General features: G+C 42.5%; 3 protein-coding genes across 5 annotated transcripts; 2 read left to right on the top strand and 1 right to left on the bottom strand.

The window, feature by feature from the left end:
- Positions 1-880: 880 nt before the first annotated feature.
- LOC130202678 (immunoglobulin superfamily member 3-like) lies at positions 881-7,894 on the bottom strand. Its single transcript, XM_056428388.1, has 9 exons — positions 7,828-7,894; positions 6,927-7,301; positions 6,400-6,816; positions 5,837-6,241; positions 5,275-5,646; positions 4,262-4,633; positions 3,462-3,854; positions 1,900-2,292; positions 881-1,796 (listed from the first exon to the last, which is right to left on the bottom strand). The coding sequence occupies exons 1-9, from the start codon at positions 7,892-7,894 to the stop codon at positions 1,585-1,587; spliced, it is 3,006 nt and encodes a 1,001-aa protein (XP_056284363.1). The 3' UTR covers positions 881-1,584.
- Positions 7,895-9,773: 1,879 nt separating this feature from the next.
- klhl6 (kelch-like family member 6) lies at positions 9,774-15,533 on the top strand. Of its 2 annotated transcripts, none has more exons than XM_056428436.1 (7): positions 9,774-10,103; positions 10,195-10,345; positions 11,175-11,624; positions 12,312-12,549; positions 12,750-12,952; positions 13,993-14,206; positions 15,046-15,533. In XM_056428436.1, the coding sequence occupies exons 1-7, from the start codon at positions 9,844-9,846 to the stop codon at positions 15,342-15,344; spliced, it is 1,815 nt and encodes a 604-aa protein (XP_056284411.1). In that variant the 5' UTR covers positions 9,774-9,843; the 3' UTR covers positions 15,345-15,533. The 2 variants fall into 2 exon arrangements, with proteins under 2 accessions (XP_056284411.1, XP_056284403.1); XM_056428428.1 differs by having other exon boundaries at positions 10,180-10,345.
- A 1,549-nt stretch (positions 15,534-17,082) lies between these two features.
- On the top strand, positions 17,083-26,383 carry LOC130202719 (uncharacterized). 2 transcript variants are annotated; one of them, XM_056428446.1, is made up of 9 exons: positions 17,083-17,353; positions 18,683-18,973; positions 20,291-20,554; positions 22,133-22,237; positions 22,460-22,513; positions 23,149-23,319; positions 23,753-23,782; positions 24,365-24,487; positions 24,955-26,383. In XM_056428446.1, exons 1-9 carry the CDS (start codon positions 17,302-17,304, stop codon positions 25,659-25,661), a joined length of 1,797 nt encoding a protein of 598 aa, XP_056284421.1. In that variant the 5' UTR covers positions 17,083-17,301; the 3' UTR covers positions 25,662-26,383. The 2 variants fall into 2 exon arrangements, with proteins under 2 accessions (XP_056284421.1, XP_056284429.1); XM_056428454.1 differs by lacking the exon at positions 23,753-23,782.
- Positions 26,384-27,222: the final 839 nt, after the last annotated feature.

The following is a 27,222-nucleotide window of genomic DNA, read 5'->3' as shown; positions in this document are numbered from 1 at the left end:
CGTACATCACCACTGATTCTCCTCCCAAATTCAGTATTTCTTTCTCCGCTCTCACAGGCATTGCCATGGAAACACAAGACAGTGGTATTACAGTAAAGGTAAGAGGGAGGCTGGAAGGAGCCAGTCCAGCAGACTGTGAAGGGACCAAAGACAGAGCTACATGTGCAGCATCTCTTTGGGGCTGAGACGACGACGCCACGCCTCGAGGGTACTTCTAGTCTCAGAACACGACTGTAAGTTTGACCTCGTCGGGCAAGAAGAGCATCTGTAATCTGGTGTCTGCCCGTTTGCTCAAAGGTGAAGGCAAGCGATGGATTCCATTCTTGTCTCCCATACAGATGTTGGTGTTAATCATTGATAGTGCTGATGCCGGGAGAAAAGGGAAAGAGAGAGAGCTGACTTTCTTCTCCTTTATGTTTGATTGGATTACTCTCCAGCATCTGCTTTTGTAGAGCAGGAACATCTGTTTAAAATGCTGAAACTGCATTTTGGCAGCGATTCAGACCGCATGTATGTGGGTACAAGCCCGTGGAAAGAGTGAGACTTGTTTTCAGTTCAAGTGCTGACTTAAATCTGTACTTCATTCTTACACCTACAATTTAAACGTATTTCCATGCAATTGTAGGGGATACAATTACATTTAACACATCTAAAACACATAACATTTAAAGGAAAGAAATGAAAAATGAAATGATTTGAGGTTATTCACGTGGCCAATCAAGAACACAGAATGTTCTGGTTGTGTATTTGGGATTTTTGATCTGCTGGTCACAAATGATGACACTTGTGTCTATTGACAATTCATACATTATTATGGATGTAAACACCTTGAAATCTCATAGTGATTAGTTTCATTTGAATGTGATTGAGTACAGCCAAATGTATGACAAATATTTCATTTATTAGGACTCCTCAAAGCACATTCATCCACATCCTACAATGGCAGATGTGATCCCTTCATTGTATAAACTCTTGTCTTGCCAAATGCTTCTCACACACATATCTCAGCAGTCATCCTGCCTGAACCACAGAGCACTTCCTGCCTGATTCATGTCTGTGTTAGCTGCAGAGAAAAAGTTTCAACTGGTGGCACCCGTTGTGCTCAGCCGCTCCCTCAGACACGCTACGCTTTGACGTCTCCCCACCGAGACAACGTATCACGCTGCCTGCTACGTTAAAAGGAACTTGTCAGTCAGAACATGTGCTCTGTAGGCCTTAAGCCACAAAGTTAATCTCCCGCCAAGCTCAACTGTCAATTGCAGTCGGTAAGAAGCTGCTGTTTATGCCGCTGATACATTTTAGCTGTAAAACAGAAAGTTCCCATTTAATTTGAAAGGTTTAAGGAAATGAATTCATTCATGAAGGCAACATTATTCCCAGCTTCCACGGGCAGTAAAGCATTTATACTATTTATTTGTAAAACATTATCAACAGATTCATTGTTAAACTTTGAATAACAATTAATAATTGTAAAAAATACGTACAACTTTTTGAATTATAAAACAACTGCATATATTACATTTCACATAAAAAAATAGAAGTGCATTTGTGTCTCCTCTGAGCTCCTCTTCTGGTGGATGAGATTCAGTCATCTGCACTGGGCTTGGTTTTCAGTGTGTATTGCTCTGGCTCTGCCCACAGATTGGGATGCGACTTGTTTCCTCCTGAGACTTTGCTCCTGCATATCTTCAGCACCAGCAGGAACACGACCAACAGCGAGCAGATAACGACCGCTATAAGAATCCCCATCCACATGTCCGACTTGCATTCTGGCTCGGAGACGGCTTTGACCTCTCCTGCAAAGAAAAAGACGAAGAGATGCATCACCGGTGCCCACGGATGCATCATTCAATATCATTTCAAGCACTGCTGAGGGATGCTGCATCGCTTTCCGCTTACCTTCTGCATAGACATTGACAGTCAAGTATCCTGACTTTTCCACGGCAAGCTTCCTCCACCCATGAGACAGGGATAGGAGCCACTCTTCTACCTCACAGAAATACAGGCCGCTATCTTCAGGACTGGGCTTCAACACTGTGAGGCTGAACTGGTCGGGCAAAGGATGGCCGAATCTTAGCTGATCACCCTTTCCAAACCGGTCTTGCAAGGTGGAGTTGCGGTATGCTGTGTATATGGGGCGTTGTTCAGCTTCCGTCTCTTTCTGCCAAAACCATGTGACCTGGAATTCAGATTCACTGCTGGATTGGTTGGTGATATGACAGGGGATCAGGAGATCCTGGGATCCGCTCATGTTCAACCACTTTTCTTCCTTCAAGATAGACAGGTTGGTTTCTGGGCGGAAAAAAACACACAATTTATTCAACTATATCTTCACAAAGCAAACCAATCAATGGGACTTAAAAATTAAGTTCAGAAGTATACAGACAGACGGGGAAGAAGTCAGCAGGGAAATAAGACAAAGGGGAGATTAGAGTGCTTTGCAAATGGAAGAAGCAGGAAACACAACCAAAACTGATCTGTAATAAGAAAAGAGAAGAGCAAGTCGGGCATATGTTGGTACATGATAAGCCAAAGAAAACCACATGCATAAAACCATCGACACCACAGAGAAAAACATATGACAGCACCGTTAGAGAAACGGTTACTTTGCTGAGAAATGGAGCAGTACGTGTGCAGGTGTGGAGCACCAGACAGACTAACGGCAACATTTTAGAAAGCGGGCCAGAAAACGTCACAAAAAAGTAGTTCGATATACTCGTGATGAAGTAAAGGTTCAGGGGCCGTATTCAGCAAACCAATGATCTTGATCGAAGAATAGTTTTAAAAACATTTCATCTTTAGTGCTGAAAACACACTGAAGAGACCTTTAGATACAAATGTTTCTCAATTGGTGCAAACTGAGCAAATAAAATCAGCGAGAAAGAAAGGAGAAATAGATCATGATGGAAACCTCTCATTTGAAATGAGCTAAACAGTTTGAACTGTGAGCATTATGTGTCCACGTATGGCACAGGTGTCAAACACAAGGCCCGCGGGCCGAATGCGGCCCACCACGTCATATTATGCGGCCCCTGACGGCTTGAAAGATACATGATCACCTATATATCCTGTGCTTTTATTTTGAAGGTTTCAAATTAAATGGATTTGTGTTATAATATTAGAGAAATGTTCTTGCGTACAATATTTCTACTCTTGAATAAACAATCATCAAATGCAAAGAGAGTTATTCAACAATATGTTCGGGAGTAGTTTATACAGCGCTTCAGTTACACCGGCCCTTTAAGAGGCGGCCGTGACGCTGATGTAGCCCACGGTGAAGATGAGTTTGACTCCCCTGACGTAGGGCCTCGTCACCTATAGAAGGAAGCTTGTTTTTGAACTCGGTTTTCAGGGGCCTATAAAGTGGTATGGCCAACGTGTTTTTGATGACTTACGTATTCAAACACACACACACACACACACACACACACACACACACACACACACACGCAGACACTTACCAGGCTCGATAACTGTCAGCTCCGTAGTTTTGGACACCGTGGAGAGCTGATACCAGTCCCCATGCGGCTCTTGCAGCCACTCCACCACCTCGCATATGTATGAGCCATTATCTGAGCTCCGAGCTTGCCGAATACGAAGCTCAAAACTCGGGCCCTTAGTGCGCTTCATGCTGATTCGCTGCCTGTGGCTCTGCTGTACCTGGGGTGCGAATGTGACGAGGGCATCCTGGTCCGAGCTCACGATGGTCCGATTCTCTGCCTGTTGCTGCAGCAGCCAGGTGACAGCGTAGCGGGAGGACGCAGAGGGTTTGGAGATAACGGAGCATTTTATTTCTACGTCAGCGTCGGTATTTGTTGTCAAGGCAGGCGTGGAGGTCAGCACGAGCTCGCTCACTAAGAGAGGGAGAAGATAAAGAGAAACAGAATGTACAATGCAGCTTTCATCCAACATTTGACATGTAGTCTGTTAGGTTGTTATACATATAGAAAGATATTATAATAGGAAATATTAGGGAGAATATTATTATGAATGTATTATGAAGCATAAGGGAAAGACTGTTTTCTCTATGCAAATGTTACATGTAAATGGAAAGAGTTAATGTATGTTGCATGAGAGTGAATGTTAGTTTAGCATTTCAGAAACGTCGAAGCCGGTTGAAACCCGTGACGTTACTTTAATCCGGAAAGTGACCTACTAGACTTTTATTGTGAAGGAACTGTTTAGTTAGCTGCCTGATTTCCATCATCTGCGAAGTGCCCAGTATCTGAACCTTTATAAGTCTTACAAATCTCAACGGTACCTGGGTTCTGCACCAAAACAGCCAGCTGGTTGGATGGAGGCAACTTCTTGTGAACGTTCTCCAGGAAGACAGACACCCAACACTGGTAGCTTCCCGCCTCCCTACGGCTCGCACCATTAATGAGCAGATAGTAAACCACTTCGTTCTCTTTGTTCTCTACTTTCAGCTGGTAGCGCTGCTCGTCTCCAAACCAGCTGATGGCACCGTCAGAGTACACAGTCAGGATGTTATCTTGGGTCGAGGCATAACGCTGCAGGCTCCAAGTCAGTGTGATGGGTACGCGTGGCCCTCGGACCCGGCACATCAACTCCACTTTGTCTCCGACGGTCACTTTGCTGTTGCGACTTATCAGAAACACTTTGACGAACGAATCTGCGAGGAAACATTTAAAGCCGTCAGCAATGGAGAGTGAGAAAGCAGAAGTTGGAGATCATACAATCGTCATGTGATCAAAGTTTTAAAATAAGAGATAAACTGCATTTCTAATACAGTCCGTCTCTTCTCTTGTTTTTTCATCACGCGTGCACATGGTTTCTCAATTTAATTTCTTTCTTTAAAATAAGACATGATGAGCATGCCCATAATCATCAACATATACTTTTAAACATGTCTTTGCCAGTATTTCTATGTCGGCAACATATAACCTTGACCTTAAAGCGGTCTTAACACTTTCTTTTATTCAATCCAAAGTCTGTGCTCGAGTGTCATTTCAACAAATACATGCTGACTAGAATGTGAGCTCTAAAGCCCTGAAGGTGAACCCAACGATATCTACGCCACTTTTATTTTGTTGATTCACTTGTAATTGGGCTTAAAAGTGCAAAGTTTGTGCCGATTACGATCCAGAATAATTTTCCTCATTAGTGCCAATTACTTTGACATTTCTGTTGCATGCAAATGAAAATTGCACAGCAATTGCAAGAAAGATAAAGAGTATATAAAAAGACACGATTCTGAGTGTGCACGTTTCACCATGAATGGGTCTTGAATCATCTAACACGGACACATCTTACCTGTAGGAGCCACCGTCACAGTGGCGTCCTGTGATTGGCTGTTGGTCTTGCTATTGATTTTCCATTCGGACACGGCACACTGGTAGACGCCTGAATCCGAAAGTGTGACTTCCTCCAGCTCCAGGGTGAAGGTGTCAGTCGCTGGACGCGTCGCACGCACTTTGCGGCTCATGAACTCCCCCGCTTTCTCCGTGACGCCCTGCTGACTCAGACCGATGACGCTGGTGAAGGCGGCCGCCGACGCGGACGCCGGTTTGCGTCGCCAGGTGACGGAGAGCTGGCCGTTGACCCTGTGCACTTTACAGGTGAGCTCCAGCCGGTGCCCTTCGTGAACACCCACGCTGTTTTGCATTTCAACTGAGAGGCCGCTCTCTGCGATGACACACGGCAGCAGACAGATGGAAACATAGACACTTTATTGTGAGTATTATCCTAATAATAGCCTCCATTTCAAAAGACACAATGAAAAAAAAAACGAGGCTAAATCAAAGCCTGAGTAAACGACTGCGTGTGTGTGTGTGTGCGTGTGTCTCGGTCAGTGTGGGCACATTTGCTGACTGACCTGTGGATGAGATGCTGACCAGCTGGGATCTGGAGTCATGGGCTGCTCTCCGTGTAAAGGTACCATCCTGGCCTCGGTCCTGAAGCCACGCCCTACAGATATACTCTCCCTGGTCCTCGGTTCTGACGGGCTGCAATATGAGACGGTAGTCTCTCTCCCCGATCCGGGCTGCCCTGAGCTCTCCTTCTTTCACTCGCCCGCTGTACTCGGGCCCCGCGGACAGGATGCCCGTCGGGCCAATGCGGGCCAACTCGATATCGTCCCTGAGCCAGGCGAGAGAGAAGAACCTTTCCTCCAGCTTCTGTGCGTCTACGTTGCAGGACAGCGACAGCTCTTGCCCCTCCTGCAGAGTGTCCGACTGTGCGGAGATTATCACCACCAGAGACGACGTGTCTGGCACCACCTCTACTCACGGCACACAAATAAAGCACAGTGAGACAAACACACACACACACACTGTCAAGAGGCCATTGCCTTGAGGAAGAACAAAGCTGAATGTGTTGACTCATATCACGATGTGCTCTTTCATACATCAAATCTGTGAGATGATCGCTGTTTCTAACCTCTGGCTTTAACATTCAGGATAGTTTCCTTTGCCTCCTTTTGTGCGATAGTGTACCAAGAGTTGTCAGGATCTTGGATCCACTCCTGCGCCTGGCAGTAGATCCTTCCTTGGTCTGAAAGCTGCAGCTGAGCCACGTTTAGCTTGTACGTGGCCTCTCCCGTTTTATCTAACCTTATCAGTCCAGCTTGATGACGCCATTCAAACCCCGAACCAGGGCTGAGTGTGAAATCTCGATCCAGAGAGATGATAGGCCGAGCGTCGTCCTCGCTGTCGTTATGGAGAAACCAGACAAGAGACAGATGGGTGTGCTGGACGCTGTTGCTGGAGGCGTGGCACGTCAACGTGAGGGCATCTCCCTCATTATGGCTCAGTGAGGGGGAGGCGGTTGATGAAACACTGAGGGAGTTGTCTATCACTACGGCAACACGTACAAAAAAAAGAGACAAAGACTTGAAAGTCATCTCAAATACAGCAATGCAGTGACATTGAAAAGTACGTCTTAAAACTCCAAAGGGGACTGCTTACCTTTCACTGTTGTTATAGCACCGTAGGTTCCATGATAAGCCGTTTCGGGGTTGACGACAGAACATTCATATTCCCCTTCATCCCCTTTCTGGAGGCTGTGTATCTCAAACAAGACGGAGTTTGGGGTCACATGGGTCACGGTGATTTCTTTGCTCCTCACACGGACAGTGTACATGGCGTAGCTGAAGCCCGGGTCCCTCGTGCTGATGATCTTGAGCTCGACTGTGGGATTTGCAGGCTTCTTGACCCGGAATTCAATATCTTTTCTCGTGTCGTGACTGGCAAAACCGCTCACGTTGCAGGAGATGGAGAGCGGCGAGCCCACCACGCGATACAGAGGCCCAGCCTGTACTTCAGTGTGCACTCTGGCTTCGCCTGTGTGAAGGAGCACAGACGGTCAGTTGAACCTTAAAGATTCAGTCTTTTATGTAATTATATATATATATATATATATATATATATATATACTGTATATTTGTGTCACAATCCAGCATCTGTTCTGCAGACAAGTAAAGCACTTGCTGCTGGAATATTTATTTAATTACGTTGCAGAGACCATTCTTTTTTAAAGATTGCACCTGTCTGACTGACAAAAATATCCGAAAATTTCGTTCTGCGGGAGGGGGGGGGGGGGGGCTGATGGAATGTCACTCTTGCCTGTCTTCAAAACTTGAGAGCCCTGTATAAGAAATATCAACACTTTACACACATTGGTTTTGATTTTTTTGTTAGATATTGAGGTCACTGTAACATACAATTATGTAATCTTCGGAAACTTTGAGGGCCCTAACCCTACATGATGTGGAAATAATTTTTTTGTCCTGTTCTTTTTTTGTTCTTTTTGATTTTAACAAAATTAGTACCACAATCCAACTGCAGCAATTCAGTGTCGGCTACTTACCGCAGTGCAGCAGTCCCAGACAGAAGAGTAAATGTGCCCTGAGACATGAAGGCAGGGGACACTTCATCCTGAAGCTGCTGCTGCCTCAGAAGTTCACCCCAAAGCACCCGAGGCCCCCAGTGCGTGTCCCTGTGAGAGAGCCAGCCTGTGACATTTACGTGGTTAATGCTTCCTGTCGGTACACCAAGAGGAAGTCTGACAGCGCTCATTGTACACCAACACTGTGTATGGTGCAACAATGGGGGTGGAGTGGCGTGAACGCGCTGCATTCTGGAGACGTCCTCTGAGATCCGCGCGCATCCATGTCCTAGAAAGTGTTTTTCTTTCTACACCAACTGTTTGTAACACTTCCAGTCAGAGTAAAGCCGAGGTAACTTCCGGTTTCCCAGAATTCGATTAGCCTCTTCGATCATTCATTTTTAGGCCATATTTTTAAAGACCGTTTCTGACACTGTCAAAAAAGAAAGAAAAAGTAAATATATGAAGTCGTAATTATGAGATGCCATTTCATAAATCTTTACAATGTCTTATTTTGTTATTTTTTCACATCAGAGCCATGATTTCTACCAACATTTAAAGGGGAAATAAGATTGGACTCATTTCGATTGTGCTTGAATGGCGCAGTAGCGCCACCTAGTGGAGAAGATGACAGCATCCATGCTGCTGCAGCTGTGTGTGTTCACGTGTCATCTTTGCCTCTGTTACTGCTATGATTGAGTAAATACATGCTGGGAAATTTGGTGTATCTTGATTAGAGAACAGCTGGGAATAAATACATACTAAAGATGATGTAGGGGATTTTTCTTAATTTCTATATACTACAACAACATATAATCCATTACCATCTATATGATTGAAAGTAGTTTAAGTAGCAGCAACATACTTACCACTATATATGGCATTTTATTACCTATATCCCCATAATGTACTATTATGTTGTTGTATTTTTATTACATGATATGCTATATCACAGTATTATTTTTTATTTCCATGATTATTAGATATTACAATATTATAACAATGGGCCACTTGTCCAGGAAGCATCCGGCCGTCCTATGGAGGCGCCTGGTTTGTAAACACCTCATCACTGACAGCAGGAGCAGGATATCTGGTCCCCCCTGAATCACACAGTAGACCACAGCTGACTTCAAAATAAACTACCTAAATTATTACAACCACTTATTGCATGCATGCACAACAACAGAGTAAACATAGTTTTGAGTTATGTCTTGATCACAGTCCCTGATTGCAATTACAACTCAGACTATATGACACAAAGGTCAGAGTTAAATGATGTGTATGTACTGTATTTCTGGTTTCCTGCTGCATAAATAGTTGCATAATTCTCTTACAAATTAAAAGGTATTATATTTATTAATTTTCAATTATTTTCTATTTGATTCAAATAGTTCTATATCTGTATTTTCCTTAAAGTCTCTATGTGCTGCTGATTTCTCTGGGATCCATTCAGTATTGTATAATCTTATCTTTATTTTTTATCTCTTATGAATATGCTTTGTTTAAGGTCTTCAAGCCTAAAAAGTTAAATCTGAGAACCTAACTATGGCTTGTGGGAGCCAATGTATAAGGGATGAAGGGCCTTGTTCAGGGGCACCTTAGTATTACCTCAGTCCCCAACAGTCAAACAAAAAGATTATGTTGGCAGCAAATGGACAGACAACAACATAAATAAATTCTAGAGTGTACTCCTAAATCTACTTCAAACCCTTGCACATGTGAGGATGAGTGTTTTCTGTTGGAGGACACCTGGTGTCTGTGTTTCAGAGGAAAAAGGGGAAAAGTGAGTGACTGAGGGGAACTTAACTCAGCACCAGAAGAGGAAGTGTCTCGAAACAAGCATTGCTACATACGCATGCTTCTCACAGAACAGGAATAGGAAGTATGAAGCGAGCAGGCAAAAACAAATCCACATCTCAAAGCGGCACAACTGTTGCAAGCGTAAACCACAGGGATCTTTCAACTGGTGCAGGTCCGTCTTGCCAGTTTCTTTCGTAAATGATGAGTGACTCTCTGGAGAAGACGACAGACTGTCCCCTGCAGCTTCTTGCAGAGGACTCCAGTCAAGACGGGGAGAGAAACAGCCCGACGGGGTCAAGTGAGTCACCTTGGGAAGATGGAGGTCTACCCGTGGAGCTGCAGAGAGGGATGGAAACCCTCCGAGTGAACAGAGAACTAACCGATGTAGTTCTGTGTGTTCAGGGACACGACTTCCCTTGCCATCGAGCCATACTCGCTGCTGCCAGTCAGTACTTCAGGTGAAATGCATCCCAAATGGTCTAACGCCACTGTAAAGGCACTGCTGGTATCCTTGAATATGTGTTTCCTGTGTAGGGCCATGTTCTGCAGTGGTCTGAAGGAGAGTCGCGAGGAGCGTGTGGAAATAAAGGGGTTGGACAGCGAGACGATGCACTCGCTCCTGGAGTATACCTACACCAGCCGTGCCCTCCTTACGAACTCAAATGTCCAGAGAACACTAGAGGCTGCCAGTCAATTTCAGGTAAAAGGACAAATACTTTCAATAGAAGTTGAAGGAGACGCTCGATAAGTGTACTTTGCACGTTCCTTGTCTCCTTCACAGAGTTCCATCTAAATCTTGATCTCCAGCATCAATCAGCATCTTACCTCCTATCAGCATCAATCCCATTTGTTTTCAAAGAGTTCTATACAAAAGGTTGACTGTTATTATCCAAGAAGGTGATTCTTTTTTTTTTAGCTTGTCACTTTTTTGACTTGACCCTATTTGGGTGTGAAAGGGTTTTATTAGATGAGTAACTTCTTCCCGTCCGACGCAAGAGTGAAAACATGCGTAACATAAACCATCAGAATGAATAAAGTTATACCCAACTGCAACAGTTTACCGTTTAGGGAAGTGAAAGTTGCCTCGTTGTTTACATAAGTTTTCCAGACAGGCCTAAATGAACTACACAGCTGCACCACACAAGGGGGATTTTAGTTTTTTATGAAAAAGAAGTTCCAGCATTCTTGTTGGTACTATTTAGGACTGGGATTAATATTCAGGCCACACGTTGAGGATGTGCGTGAAATAAAAGCAACTTTATTTATATAACCCTTTTTCAATTGGAGTTACACAAACTCAGCAAACAGTACAGTGGCGAACGGAACGAAATACAAAATAAAACAATGAGGAGCGAACAAAACATGCAATGTTGGTTATTGTTAAAGGGGAAGGGCAAGAAAACTATGAATTTCTAAATGTCATGTGACCATGTCTCCTCATCGAGGATACTCTTGAGAAACCCTGTGTGTGTGTTCATCAGAGTGCCAACTCAGTCTTGACCTTGACACCACTGCCTGGCCTCTTGTAGTTCCTGCGCGTGGTGGACGCATGCGCCGACTTCCTGAGCAAGTCTCTGCACCTGGAGAATTGCATCGGGATCCTGAGTCTCGCCGACGGCCACGCCTTACCGGCGCTGAAGACCGGGGCCCGAGACTACATCACCACTCACTTCTCCCAGGTCGTCCGGCAGCCGGACTTCCTGGAGCTGCCGGCCAAGTCGCTGGAGGCCGTCCTGCAGAGGGACGACCTCGACGTGAAGTGCGAGGAGTGTGTGTTCGAAGCCCTGATGCGCTGGGTGAGAGCCCGGCAGGATGAGCGCTCCCCTTCGCTGGCCGGGCTGCTTGCACATGTGCGACTGCCACTGCTGGAGTCTGCTTACTTTGTGGAACAAGTGGAGTCGGATGAATTGATTCGACGGTGCAGCGAGGCGTTCCCCTTTCTGCAAGAGGCACGCATCTACCACCTCTCCGGCACAGAGGTCAGTATGCAGAGCTGACATTATTTATATTTAACTAAATGCTGGTTGGATATTTTAGAAACACCATATTTGTCATATTTTTTATCAAATATAAAATTCAGCACTACACGCTACCAGGCTCAGCTGTGGAGACACTGGTACAGCTGTCTATTTATAAAGCATGTGTAGTTCTTTGCAGGGGCATCGTTAGGCCTATTTTATGGGGGCTTCAGCCCATGAAATATCACTATGACCCTGAAATTATGTCTCGTGTGTTATCATATCCTGAATGCAAGAAAACTACAGAGCAAAATCACTTTCTGATTGAACCAATCTATGAATTGTCTCTAACAATGGATATCCGGGCCCCCCCCCTCAAAAAAATAATTGCATTCATTACTCATCATACCACTAGCCTTGTGGGTTAGCCCCCCTTTTCTTTGAATCCTACAAACACCCCTGGTTCTTTGTTTTTTTTTACCTGTGATTTGTATGTATTTTATTATATTTTAATGTTTTGTACTATCTGGACCTTGAGTCTGTAATAAAAGTTTGATTGATTGATTGATTGTCAACCAACAGCCACAGCTACCCACGATACCCTTTAGTATGTTACACATTAAAAACAATCATTTTGTGATCATAATCACTGCTGCTTTTCATTTTGTGTATCGTGTAACGTGCCGTGTGCTTATAACATGATTATAGGTGGTCTCTGAACGCACAAAACCGCGAGCGCAGCACTTTCTGTCAGAGGTGTTCCTAATCATCGGAGGCTGCACTAAAGATGAACGCTTCATTTCCACCGTCACCTGTCTGGACCCCCTCAGGCGCAGCAGGCTGGAGGTTGCCAGGCTGCCAATTACAGAGATGGAGGATGAAACCCAAAACAGGAAATGGGTGGAGTTTGCGTGCATCACCTTCCGCAATGAAGTGTATATATCTGGTGAGAGACTCCCCATTCAAGTTTGATATAAAGAGGCTGAGTTACTTTAATGTGCAGATCCCCTACTGTGCAGATGAGAGTGATATTCTTCCCCGTCTACTGATTATGTTTCTGATAAGTTATGGTTTCTTTTTCTCCTCTCTTGATGTATTAATTTTTCGAACAATGTCATCATGTATGCTATGCTTCTGTCGTTGCAGGAGGTAAAGAGACACAGCATGATGTTTGGAAATATAATGGGGCCCTGGACAAGTGGATCCAAATAGAGTCCCTGATAACTGGGCGCTGGAGGCACAAAATGGCAGTGCGTGGGGGAAAGGTGTACGCACTGGGTGGATTTGATGGAGTTCAGAGACTGGACAGCGTGGAGGCCTATGATCCCTTTCACAATCGCTGGACACAGGTACACATACTGTAATTATATACAATGCAGTGCTTTTGTAAACACCAAATGTTCCTTAATGCAGCTGGAATTCAAATGTGTACAATAACAGCGACAACATGTATGTGAACGGCGTTACTCAAACTGACAGAGCGGTATCACCGTAGTCGGCAGTTTAGAGCTAATGGAACATTTGGCAGAAGACAGTGGAGGCCCAAAAGGAGCTAAAAAGGATAACGAATATGGGACATACCATTCATCAGGTGGCCAGAAACAGTAAATAGGCAACTGTGTGCTAACATGCGTACAATATTAACATTCTAAGTTTACAGCTTGTTGTTGCTCCTCCAAAATAGCACAATTAGAAATCAGGTCATGCAGGTTTTTAAATACCATCTTCCTCAGACACCAGATTTAATTATTTTTTCATTATCGTCTATTTCAACATGGCCCTTTTCAAAAGCCACATTTCATGAGCAGCATTCATAATTCCTTGACATTGTTGTTGTTGTTATTGAGCAGGTGGTCAATGGATTATTCTGGTAGCATTTATTGAGTTTGAAAGATGGAGATGAGGGTGATAAGTCTGGAAAGCGACAGTATAAAATACAAAGTGATGTGTTATTGGAAAAATAGCATTGTGAAATAAAAGCAGACGTTCGAAAAAAGGGCATTTTTATTTTGTATTTTTTATGTTTCAATTCAATTCAGTTTATTTTATATAGCCCAACATCACAAATTACAAATTTCGCCTCAAAGGGCTTTAGAATCTGTACACATACGACATCCCTGTCCCAGGACCTCACAAATATATGAATAATATATTTTATTTTCTATATTTCCCACAATCTCTTCATGTGATTATTTATTTCTTAGGTACTTTTATCGTTGAACACTTTGGAGCTCTATAATAATCATTAATTACAATACTATTACTGTGCACACGAGGTGTGAACTATCTGACAGTCCATAGAGTGCACTGCATTAAAACAATATAACTCACATTTTTACTGTTTGATTGTCCATATGACATTAAAATGTCCTTTTGGCTGTGCTTGCAGGTGACACCTCTTGCAGTGGGTGTGAGCTCCTTTGCCGCTGCAGGGTTTGACAGATGGATCTATGTGATTGGTGGCGGTCCGAATGGAAAGTTGGCAACTGATCAGGTTCAGTGCTGGAAACCTGGGACGGACAGCTGGGAACTGCGGGCGCCGATTCCCATCGAAACCAAGTGCACTAATGCAGTCACCTTCAAGGACTGCATCTATATAGTGGGTAAGTTGTTACTACATTTATACACAGAGGTATGTGTACTTTACATATAAGTATTTTATGTGTGAGGCACAAGGCCTCCTCTTGCTATCCGTCCCTAACGTCCGTCTAGAAATGGGAAAAAGAGGTTTTAGGTTTGCTGATCCTGCGGCTTGGAATTTGCTGCAGACTGATCTGGGTCTACGGGAACCGGTCTTTTTAAGTGTTTTTAAAAATAGATTAAAAGAGTTGGAGGTAGTTTCATCTGGTTGTAGATGTTTTCTTTGACGGAGGTGTGTGCACCTGTGTGAACTGGGTTATGATGACTTGAGTCTTAGTTTTGGTTTTATTCATGCCGTGATCTAAAAAATTATCTTTAAAAAAAAATATATTGTCTGTAACTGTTTTATGTTGTATGTCTGAAACTTTGTGGAATTTGCTGCTGCTGCTGTCTCGGCAAGGACACTCTTGTTAAGGAGATTTTTATATCTCAATGAGGCATTTCCTGGTTAAATACATTTAAAATTAAAATAATGTTCATGTCATGCTTCTTTTAAATTACATTTTCATTACTAACGGAGTATTCTTTATGTTGAAGTCTGAAAATACTTCCTCCATCACTGTAAGTTGGTGACTTTATTTAGAGTGTGTACACGTGTGTGTGTACAGGTGTGTATATGAAGAGTTTTATTCCAAAGTGAGGTGAACAAAACGTGCAAAAATAAGACTAGACACAGACTCAGAATGATTGCATAAAAATTAAAAAAACGTGTTAAAAAATGTGTTAGTTTTTCAAGAATGTGTGAGGAACTGATATGCATGTCTACTAACCAAAATGTTTTTTTTTCTCTGCCCGCGCCCAGGTGGTGCCATGCATGCCATGTACTGCTACTCACCTCTGTCAGACTCCTGGACCCTTGTGACCCGTCTGGGCGAGAGGGCGAGCTGCGCCATCGCCGCCTGTAACAACAAACTCTTCATCACTGGGGGGCGGGACAACAAGAACCAAGTTATCTCCACGGTGATGTGCTGGGACTCTACCCGCGGGACGCTGACAGAGGAGTGTGTTTTACCTCTGGGTGTGTCGCACCACGGCAGTGTTACGCTCATGAAGTCCTACACACACATACACAGAGTAACATCTGCTTCAGAGAGCCAATGACACACACTCCTGTGAACAGCACACCGAGAGTGATGAATAAAGAGATCATTATTTGTTCACGCATTGCTATGTACAATGTTGTTGTTAATGTAAGCCACTTAGGAATACTTCGAGTCATTCACGATGTTATATAATAAACAATAATGTCATTAATTGGACTTTTTATACCAATAAATACATTGTTCCATGGCTTTCAGTTATCATAAAGATTGCAAAAACATGCTGAACAATATTTTGATGACATTAATATATTAACTTAAGAAACGCCTTTCGAGGTGTGACACACACACACCAGAGCTGCACACACACACATACGTCTTTTCAAGTACTTATATAAAAACATTAGATTGACTGGCATTAACACACGTTGGTGGCTCAAATATCAGGAAATTTGAATTAATGTGTTGTACCCATGTTGTACCCGCATGTTGTACCCTGCATTCTGGCCTGGCAAAGGTCTTTTACGAGGCATCTTTGCTACCTTAAATAATTAAAATGTTTTTTAATAACTCTACTCTCATTTACAAAAACATGACTAATTATATTGCACAAATGTCCTGTCTTTATGTTAAATTCTTTATAATACATCTTACTTGTTCAAAGAGCTGTTTTGAAATTTTTTGAGAGGGGCCTTTTCCTAGGCCTGCAAATAAAGTGATAAATGCTATTTAATAAACAATGCGATGATGTTTTGAGCATGCAGGATACCAAGAGGATAACAAGGTGCTCTCCTGCTGCTTGTTATGACAGCTGAGTTTACATCACCACACAAAATCACACGCACAAACACAACACATTATTTCAAGATTTAAAGTTTAAGAGTGAGAACTTAATTGAACCACATGTCATTAACAGGGCTCTTAAGTTTTGAAGAGAGGCAAGAGTGACATATCTATCCAGGATGCTTTATTTTCATTGGTTGCTGGATTACATCACATTAAATAGCACACCGTAGTGTCTGAGTTAAATCACACACATACGTCTTTTCAAGTACTTATATAAAAACATTAGATTGACTGGCATTAACTACCTGAGGGCTTTTTCTTATCATAACATCACTACCAACCTAAATCCAAGTTATGCTTTCTCTAAATTACACACACATACAAACACAGGCACGCGTACACGCGCACACACAGACACACACCCAACACACACACACACACACACACACACACACACACACACACACACACACACACGCTCTTTGCGTTACTGTTTCTGTATAACTTCTTTTGAAACCCGCTATCCAGTGATCAATAAAACACCTTCCAGCACAACTATAAGAAAAGTCAAACAAAAGAAGCTTCCGGCATACTTTCAAAATAAAACGCACCGACACGAAGTCGACATGTCCAGAAACTAAAGTCGTTCATGCATGAAATAAAACAAAGCTCGTGCGTGGCAGTGTGTTGAGTTCAAACGTCGATCCCTTTATTAGTCACCTCAATGTTCAAGTTGGAATAATGAGCAGACAACAAACACTTTCTAAGAAAATGTTGAAACAAGAAACTGAAGAGCAGACTGGCATGGAAGAGGACAACGTGGTAAGAGGAAATATAATCATTTACAAACCTCCAATGTGATGACGTGACGATACCTGCTGCTGAGGCGAGGCCTTTAAGTGGGCAGTTTATTGTGAAAGTCAGGGAAGTCAGCGGGACGCTCGCTCTCTCTCTCTCTCTCTCTCTCTCTCTCTCCCTCTCTTTCCCTCTCTCTCTCTGGTCAAAGTACTTTCGCTCGAGCCGCCAACCCGCTGCGCAGCCACTCCCGAGAGTTTGGTCAAGCCTGTCCCAACGTGTTCGAGGAAACAACAAAACAAATCTGTGAACGTATTCAGCTCGAGGAAGACGGCTCACCTGTCTCCCCCGGTCCACCTGTTTCACTGCGACACCTGCGACGGGAGTGAAAGTGCAAACCGGCGGGCCGAATAAGCGAGTGGTGAAGTCAATCTGGAATGGCTGCTCGGTGTTTCCTGTTTTATTTCATCTTTAGTACCTCGTGCCTAGGTGAGTTTGGTGTGGGGTTCATATATAGTTCATATTTGCACTTTTGTGTCGACATAAAAAGAGCAGCGCAAAGGTGCACGACAAGTCCAGTGTCTGCAGGCCTTCACTAGTTCACTAGTATCTCACTGCAGGTAACAATGGTGGTATTACATGACATTACATGCCATTTAGCAGACGCTTTTATCCACAGAGACTTATAATAAGTGCATCAACCAAGAGTACAAACTCAGAACAACAATAATCCAGAAAGTAACATTTCTTCAAGAAAGTCAAACTACAAAAGTACCATAAGTAATAACATAAGTAATAACATAAGTAATACCATATGTAAGTGATATTTAAGTGCCACTGAAGTGCTAATCTGTTTTTTAATCCAGATATAGTCACGAACTAGTTGACACCTGATGACCTACAACTATCCACTGGTTCATTCATAGTCTCATGTATTGTTGGAATGTACACATGAGACTATGAATGAATGTATTCCAACAATAAGACTAAGAAATACACCTGATCCTTTTACAATTATTGTGTTATAACTACGTATGCTTGTGTTTACTTTACACCTGTAGTTTAGTTAGCCTTGTCCAATCTAATAATCGCTCTGCTTTTATCCCACTATGTTGTTTTTAAATGGTCCTTTCTGTGGAGACTATGCAAGATTAGTGTGTGTAATCTGATGTAGGGATGCATAATCATGAACGCTAACATAACTTTGATTCATGGTTTATCTGGAGATTCATTAGACGATGGAGTTTTCTCAGCTGACATGGCTCAGATTCTCTCATGCTATTTAAGTTTTGGTTTTCAGGTGATGTCACATGGGGGTTGATTGTAATCCGCCAGTCCAAAGATTGATTGAAATCCATCTCTGACTCCTTAGTTGTATGTCATTTACCCTCTAAAACCTAAAAACATTCAAGTTTACTATCACAGAGAAAAGCAAGAAAGTCTCACAGTTGAGAAGCTGGAACGGGGGAATATTTGGCAATGTTGTTTAATATAAACCACAATCAATTGATTCCATACAACTATTTATTTTGTCAGAAAGAGCTCTGCCAAATGCTGTCTAGCTCACCACAAACACTCACTAGTCTCAAACACTTTAATCAACACCTATCACTAACACTAACATTTGGAATGAACACAAATAGGATTTATAGCTGATTTATTTCTATTGGATTGCATTAGATTGTACAGATGTACACCTAATGAACTGGCTACTCGGTGTGCTGAGGTGTTGAGGTGTCATCGTCCCCGTCAATGTTACAAATGTACTTTCACACATTACGCTGCATATTTTCACAAGTCTCTTTTCTCTGTGTCTAGTTGATGGACAGCCTTCAAAGCATGCGCTCAAGGGGGGGAGGGGCTTCTTGAAGCCGGACATCGCTGGACATCCGGATAGAATCCTGTGGAAATACAATGGCAACAAAGTGGTGGAGTTTAATGGCAAAGAGCAAAAGGAGTTCAGTCCGTATGAAAACAGGATCACTCTGGACTGGGTCTCTGCAGAACTCGACATCTCTGACCTCCGGTTTGAAGACAGCGGCAACTATGAATTGGAAGTACACATCAATAAAGCGTTGCATCGTTCATTCCATAAATTGGAGGTCATAGGTGCGTTAACATTTTATTTATTTTTTACAAAAAATATGTAGTTAATCGATCAACAAAGCTACCTGTGTTACAAAAGTAGAAGTCCATGTGTTGCTATTGCAACTCTGTCCCCTTTAATGACTTGAAATAAACCCAAACACACAAAGAAAAAAAAAAACCTGCAAAAAAAGTAACTTAATTTGATAAACCATGCAACTGCCAGTGACAACTATTGGATCTTTTCACGTTGAACCCTCTAAAGTCTGGGGTCATTTCTCAATTTTACACAATTTCTTAAATTCACATTTTCAAGGCACATACCCATGTGTTTTACATCAAAAATTGCAGAACAATCTCAGCTTTCTATATAATGAGGCACAATTGTCCTAACGCACAAGTGTAAAGAGAAAATATGGCCCTAAAGCTGAAAATTGAAGTTCGATTATTTTTTTTCATTCTTCATATCTCTTGTGAAAACACACCTTTACTCGTATGGATGAACTGTTTTGGTGTTTGAAATTGGTTTCCTAGGTCCACAAACACCGCGCCACAGCAGTAAAGACAAACCCAGGTGGCCTTGTCAGGATTGTGAAAGCAGAGAAAATAAATGCAGCAAACTACAGAGAAGTCTTGAGGAAAACCTCCTGCAGCTGTCAAGAGACAGGAACTTGTCAGAGGATTCATTTCCCAGCAGTCCAGTGCCACACAATAGGGGACGGATACAGACCTCTCCACGCAGTCATGGCTGCTGTGTTTTTAAGTTACATTTAGATATTTTTGTTTTTAGGTTAAAGAGGGAATTGTTTCTGTTCGTCAATGTCTGAAAAGCAAAAATACAACCTGAAAGGGGTACAGGCAATATTTATACCTTTTATTAATTTGAAATGGGCGAATTGCCAGTCTCGGTTAGTAAAGCATGTCTTGTGAATATCGTAGTCCGTAATCCACATCCAGGACCGCTCGCCCATATCAGTCTTATTACTTTATGTCACCCATAACATGGATTTTATAGTTCTTCTATCTGCTCAGTTTCTTTTATGATGGCGGTTAAATCAGCTCAGAGACTTCGCTCTAGAAGATATTGGGTGTTCGTTCAAGCAGTGGAAGGCAGTGTACACTCAAAGTATGAAATCCTGAGAATGTCTGGCAGGGCAGGATTAAGTCAGTGTCGCCTCTGTCCCTAAAAGTGTTTTCGTCCTAACCAAAGTGTAAATAGATCATGAGCATGATGTTTGTGTGATGCTAATTCTCTATTTGTTCTTACCCTGCACCATGTGTTGTACAGATATAACAAATAGTCATGTTTTAATTTCTTTGTTCCTTGATGTCCTCATTAAGACCTGGTACCCAAGCCCACCATCTCCTGTGAGGTGATCGACGGCGGCAGCTCCAACGTATCTGGAGAGCTGCTGTGCTCCGCAGAGCCCAGGCGGCCTCAGGCCGTCGTGACGTTTGAGTGGAGAACACGTGGAGACGTGCGGCCCGGTCCACGGCTACACATATCTCTGGGGGATGCATACGACGATGAAGTCTACCGTTGTAACGTGAGCAACCTTCTGAGTAGTGAAGAAGCTACATTCCCTGCAAAGGATTGCTACCCAGGTAAGCTTTCATTGAGGCAGTTGAACTTGATTCTGACGTCCTTATTAGAATCTCATCAACGCAGGATATTCCTATGAGCAGCCCACCATGATGCGTTTCATAAGCAAACAATACCTGCTCAGCCGCTTCGGCAATGACGCTGATTTTGAAACGGAGACTTTGATCTTTATTTCGTACCAGTGGTGACAGCGAAAGAAGATGAAACGGAAAAATGTGCACAGTTTGTTTGCTTCATGTTATCAATAATAATAATAACAGTAATAAGGAAAGAAATGTATGAATAGATCTCTGTTAAAAAGAGTTCATGTTCTAGACCAATTCAATTCAGTTTATTTGTATAGCCCAATTTCACAAATTACAAATTTGTCTCGGAGTGCTTTACAATCTGTACACATAGACATCCCTGCCCCAAAACCTCACATCGGATCAGGAAAAACTCCCAAATAACCCTTCAGGGGGAAAAAGGGAAGAAACCTTCAGGAGAGCAACAGAGGAGGATCCCTCTCCAGGATGGACAGATGCAATAGATGTAATGTGTACAGAAGGACAGATTTAGAGTTAAAATACATTCAATGAATATGACAGAGTGTATGAATAGTTCATAGTAGGCATATTCCACGATGGAGACCTCCACGATCCATCAGGCAGATGGAGGTAGAGAGGAGGAGTGGGCGGAGTCTCAACAGTGGGCGGAGTCTCAACAGGACAGTGGCGTAGTCAGGAGCAGGAATTCCACGACCCAGACCTCGATGATCCATCAGCAGATAGGATCTATGCCGTCTCATAGGGTCCGATGACCCCATGAGACGTGAAGTCACAAGGACTCCGGGGAGAAAGCAGAGTTAGTAACGTGTGATTGAGAGATGAAAATTCATCCAGAAGGAGAGAAAAGAGGAGATAGGTGCTCAGTGCATCCTAAACGTCCCCCAGCAGCTATAAGCCTATAGCAGCATATCAAGGGGCTGGACCAGGTGAACCTGATTCAGCCCTAACTATAAGCTCTGTCAAAGAGGAAGGTCTTAAGTCTACTCTTAAATGAGGTGACTGTCTCTGCCTCCCGGACTGAAATTGTAAGCTGGTTCCATAAATGAGGAGCTTGATAACTAAAGGCTCTGGCTCCCATCATACTTTTTGGTAGGGGGTGTCCAACTCATTTTCACCGCATCAGCATCATGGCTGCCCTCTTAAAGGGCCGGTTACCTGAAACTCTGCATAAACTACTCCCCAACGTATTGTTAAATAACTCTCTTTGCATTTGATTATTGTTTATTTGAGTGTAGAAATATTGTACAAAAGAACATTTCTCTAATATTATGACATAAATCCATTTTATTTGAAACCTTCAAAATAAAAACCCAGGATATTTTTCAGAAATTTCTTCCAAGAAAAGGTGATCCTATGTCTTTCAAGCCGTTAGGGGCCACATAAAATGACGTGGTGGGCCGGATTCGGCCCGCGGGCCTTGTGTTTCACATCTGTGTTCTAGACGAATATGTACTGCTTTACGGTACTACATGCGTGTTGTTTCTTGATGTAATAAACAGCTACGCTCAATTTAACTTTTGTGTTTCTCTGCAGATGAAAGTTCATCTGTAATACTGACCGTATGCCTCGTCGTTGCCTCTCTCCTCGCGTGTCTCCTCGTGTGTCTGGCCGTACTGTACTGCAAACTACGGCGTAAAGGTAAAGATTAAAATCATCACACCGCAACCAGAGAAATTGATCCTAAAATTATTCTTATTTTATTCTTCAGCAACCTAGTTGTTGATGGCCATGTATTCAGGGCTATAGTTGACTAAGTGTTGTAATGCAATTTAAATGGGGCAAGGTTCTTTAATGCTATTTAGATGTTTCAGTGACTCTAATAATTCATACCTTTTTCTGTCCTCATGCGCTTCGCTGCAGCATGTTTTGCAAAACATGATTTGGAAAATCCGTCACCACCTGGTCAAAGAGAAGGTATGACACTGTATGTACACTCGGACCAGAAATAGTCAGGCATTCATCCCTCATAAATGCCGAAGACACTTAAATAGATTTTCAAAACATTGTTTGAATAAATGTCTGACAATAGACAAACCGTATTAATTTTCAACTAATCATTTTGGCCGGCAAGACGTTTGTAGCCGAACCTTTTTAAGAAATGTACAAGATGGAGAGGAAGAGACAAATTAAAATAAGGGAAGTTTTTATCCCAGTACCATTTTGCATTTTTACAATACAACACAATACATTTACTTTTTGTCATGTATAGAAAATACCAGCCAAAAAGGAGAGCGTTACATTTGGAGATTTTGATTTTATCACTGAGCACTACAATTACATCTGGGTCCAGATCAGCATCAACACACACAGCCAGAGCCAATCATAGGATACATGTGACAGAATTGTTGCAGATGTTCATGAGAAACCTATTTCCTTACCTTCTAATATGAAAACCCCCTTTCTAAAGCACCGTAGAGGCACCCTGTGGTCCATTGAGATGCAGTCCATGGCTCTCATGTGAAAACCTTGGTCAGCTTAAAGGTCACTCTTTGATCCTATTCTCTCTTTCTGGCGAGTTACATTATATGTTGTATTTGAATCTGTTTCAGGGTCAGATATGAAGGAAGCTTGGAATGCTGAAAGAAGGCCTCTAGTTCACAGAGAGTCCACTCTTCCCTCCACTCAGCCACTGGGCCGTTTCTTCCAAGGTAACATGAGGCCCGATGAACCCGCTCGCCTCCAGAACCAAGACCCAGATTCAGACCATGACCCTGTCGAAGGTAAAGGATGCTCAGAAATGTGTATACCATAACAGTAGAAAATTGATGGGTAAAAATAACATTTATAGTCATATTCATAGTCATATTCTCTATCATTTTATCAACAAAATGTTTATATAATGCCTCAGAAAATGTACTGGAAGACAGAGGCCGTGGCAGGAAGTGGAAATACAAAACAATGTTTGTATTAAAATAATAAGATTTAGTAATGATCATAATAATGCTGTAAAATTATTTTACGTTCCTTTTTTGTCATTTGTCACATTTCCATGACTTTTATTTGACTATATTTTATTTTGCTGGGTAAAAGAGGGATTTATATTGAGATGATTTCAGTTCAGTTTTAATTCGTAGATTATAATGGATTGAAATTATTATGAACTAAACCAGGAATCCTTCTTTATTCAATTCATATCTTCTTCATTTGTTACAGAACATGAAGAAAATGAGACGCCAAAAGAAGGTTACAATGAAACAAATGTTGTTTATTATGACTTATTCATAGTAGAAAGAGTTCCGCAGATGATTATGTGTGTGTTCATCCTCTCCAAGTTCACTGGCTTGCCAGAACAAACAACACATTTTTATATAAATTTACACTCAATCTGTTTTTTATTTTCTCTTTAGATTTACGGATAAATGAAATAATTTTATTTAAATATTGTATCTTAGAAAAGCAGCAAGTCCTTCCATTGTTGCTGTGTGAGTGACTTTGAGTATTTATTGATAATTAGCATTGTTATTAATTATGTTGTTGATCAACTAATTCATTAATCAATGTATTGTTCCAGTACTACTCATTATTAACGTCACACATTGATCTTTACTGGGTTGCTTTGACTGCATCTTTGTGGTTTTATCTTTTAAAGCATTCTTTTACTTTCTTTTTTAAAGAAAAGTACTTTAAAGTACTTTCTTTTTTTACTTTTACAATTTCCCTTTCCTGTTTTTTCTGTTTACCAAATGAAACGGTCGAGCATAAGAGCCCCGCGTAGTGGGTCACCTCCCCCTCTGCGCCTGAATAATCTTGCTTGTAACGACAAAGGTGACGCGGACGCCGGCCCGCCCAGAGAGTCTTCAGAGGAAGACGTCCCGCAGAGCGAGCCCTTGGACTCCGAGGAGGATAACGGAGCGGACCCTGCTCACGCCGGCGTGTCGGACCGCTTCAGTGAGTACGAGCCGTCGGAGCCCAAACTCCCCTCCTCTCCTGAACACCCATCCTGCGACACCGGTACCAATCCATTGTTCTCCAGTACAGCACAGTAGCGCAACTCTGGTTAAACATACTTTTTCATAGCTGACACAAAAGGAAGCAGCAGCCGTTTCATCTATTGATGGATTATTTTATTTATTATCTCCTCGCTCATAGAGGAAAGATGGACCTCGACCAATGAACAGCCTTTAAGAAAGACCGAGGCATTTGAAGTTGAATTTGATTCATTTTATTTCTTATTTTAAATACATCTGTGTTACTTTCGGAAATGGCTTTTTAGCCCCCCCTTATATGTTCAAACCCCCATGTATTAAGACGGATTGATTAGAAACCAGAAGACTCTGTAATAACAATGTTATTATCCGTTTGCATATTCTTAGCAGTCAGGTGCTCTTTTTTCTACTTTGCACTGTGTATTTCAGAGCCAGAGAGGGAGGCAGATGAGGAAGAGGAGGCTCGGTCCGCTCGTGCCGAGGACGAAACTTCACCTGCTGCTCAGCCACATTCCTCTTTGACCGAAAGCTCTCCCAACATGGCGGCGAAAGACGCCGCGGGCGAAGACGAGGAAGTCGCCGACTCAGATCGGGTCACTGGAGAATCTGCCGAGACGCATGTCAGAGGATCTGACTCATCGGGGGAAGGGGACAGAAAAGAATCAGACGACTCTAGCGCGGACGAACCGTTGTCCGCCAGAGGTTCAGAGACATTATTACACGATTCAAACTTGGCACAAGAAGAAACAAACAGCAGCAAAGATGACGAGCAAGAAACTGTGGAACCTGTTTCTGAAGATAAAGATAAATCTAAAGCAGATAGCGTGAGTGACCGTGAAGAATCAGATACGGATCTGTATTCAGCCGCCTCCCGGCATCCTCAGAGCGCCGCACCAGCAGAACCAGACAACCAGAACACCGACACATGTCCAGAGTCACCAGACTCTGCACACGCACCGCCAGACGGAGAAGAGCGTCTCAAGACCTGCGCTGACTCAGAGGAGGCGGGCGGGCGGTCGGATAAAGGCGAGGGCGAAGCTGTCGAAGATCAAAATGAGGCCCGTCGCGCCCTTCAAGGAGAACAGCACGGCCATGAGGGCGGAGCGAGACAAAAGGAAGAGGAAGTTGCTGCGTAGGCCACTCGGCGAGCAAGGTCAGATTTAAGAAGGACGCAGATAGTGAAAGCGAAGCTGTCAATACAACACGGCAGGGAGAATACGTTCACGACGGAGGAGTTTTCATGACAGTCCGAATAAAGACAGCAAATATGAACTGTTGTGGAATGATGGAGTGGTGGCCGTGTGCACCGAGGAAAGAAGCAGACACTTGCGTGGTGAAAAAAGAGGCCGGTTTGTAGGTTGGAAGCAGACGGGGAGGTTCATCTCTCTGTTGCCCGTTTCCTTTTTAACACAAACTGTCCCTGAAACCAGTAAAACAACAATTCGAAATACGTCACAGAAAGACAAACAGAGATAGCGTCTTATCCACAATGCAACAGTCGGCGTGGCCCTGGAATGAGTCTGTGGGAAGGGAAGAGAACCAGAAGTTAAACTCACACAGAAAACTTACAATTTCTCGCTCCTATTCCTTTTAACATTTTTAGCTTCTTTTGATATTATTCACGTTATGTGTTTGAATAACAGATGCAATATAGATGTTTTTTCATTGTTTTTTAAGCGATACTGTAAATTATTGACTAATGGTGCTACATCGGAGGGGTTTTCTTAAGAGTTAAGCTCTTACAAATAAGAATGTATGGTATGTTTAACTTGAATCTGCACTAATCTTTCATGTTGTGACCTTATCAAAATGAAGACTTCATTCGTATTTTAATAAATCTATTTGTTTTTTTATACTTGATTGGCTGCTGAGTGAGTGGGAGCGGGTGGAGGTTCAGTGTGAGTTGTCGATTGTCTTGTGATTCACACACTCTGATTAGTGATTAGCAATCAGTCCAGCTGATGACAATCAGACACCGTTCCCTGAACCACACCCCACCCACCCACTCCACCCACTCTGCAGCCGAGCCTAAACACCCCCCACTGCCACATAGATATTTTATTGAGGTATTTTTACAGAAATACAACCTTCTGTAAAGAATGCATAATAATAATAAAATCAAATACAAATTAACCATGCATCTGGCCAAGAAGGGCCATAAGGAAACGCAAAAATACAAATGTTAAAGCAGGAAAATAATTATAAATAATGAAGTAAAAAAAATGAAAACAACAAATCTATTTGTATAGCCCAACATCTCAATCTGTTCAGCATCTGGCATCCTCTGTCCCAGGACCCTTTGGAACAGGATTAACTCTCCAAAAATATAATTATTGTAAACTGAGTTGTGCAGTGACTGAGACAAGGTTATAACAACAGATCTGCCTTTTTGTGTAAGAAACAATATGCTTTATTGAAGGTGTTATAAGAGAATAAAATCATCGTAAAGGACTGATGAATATGTACAAGGGACCTATTTTAAATCTAAGATTAAAATGATGGATCATCATGAAATGTTTGTTCTTCCGTGTATTTACAAATGTGCGCACTCCTTTATTTTTATTTCGAACAGTTTTTTTATGCTAAATAATTGCTCTCATAATATTTGAAAAATGGCTACGTTCTGGTATATTTGTCATTGTTGAGAGTTTATAAATGATATGTGATGTATTTTCACCACACCACAGCTAGATTTTA

This window comes from Pseudoliparis swirei, chromosome 2 (assembly GCF_029220125.1).
Source record: "Pseudoliparis swirei isolate HS2019 ecotype Mariana Trench chromosome 2, NWPU_hadal_v1, whole genome shotgun sequence".
NCBI lineage: Eukaryota > Metazoa > Chordata > Actinopteri > Perciformes > Liparidae > Pseudoliparis > Pseudoliparis swirei.
The sequence above is the reverse complement of the archived record's forward strand: the minus strand, read 5'-3'. Positions and strand labels throughout refer to the sequence as shown.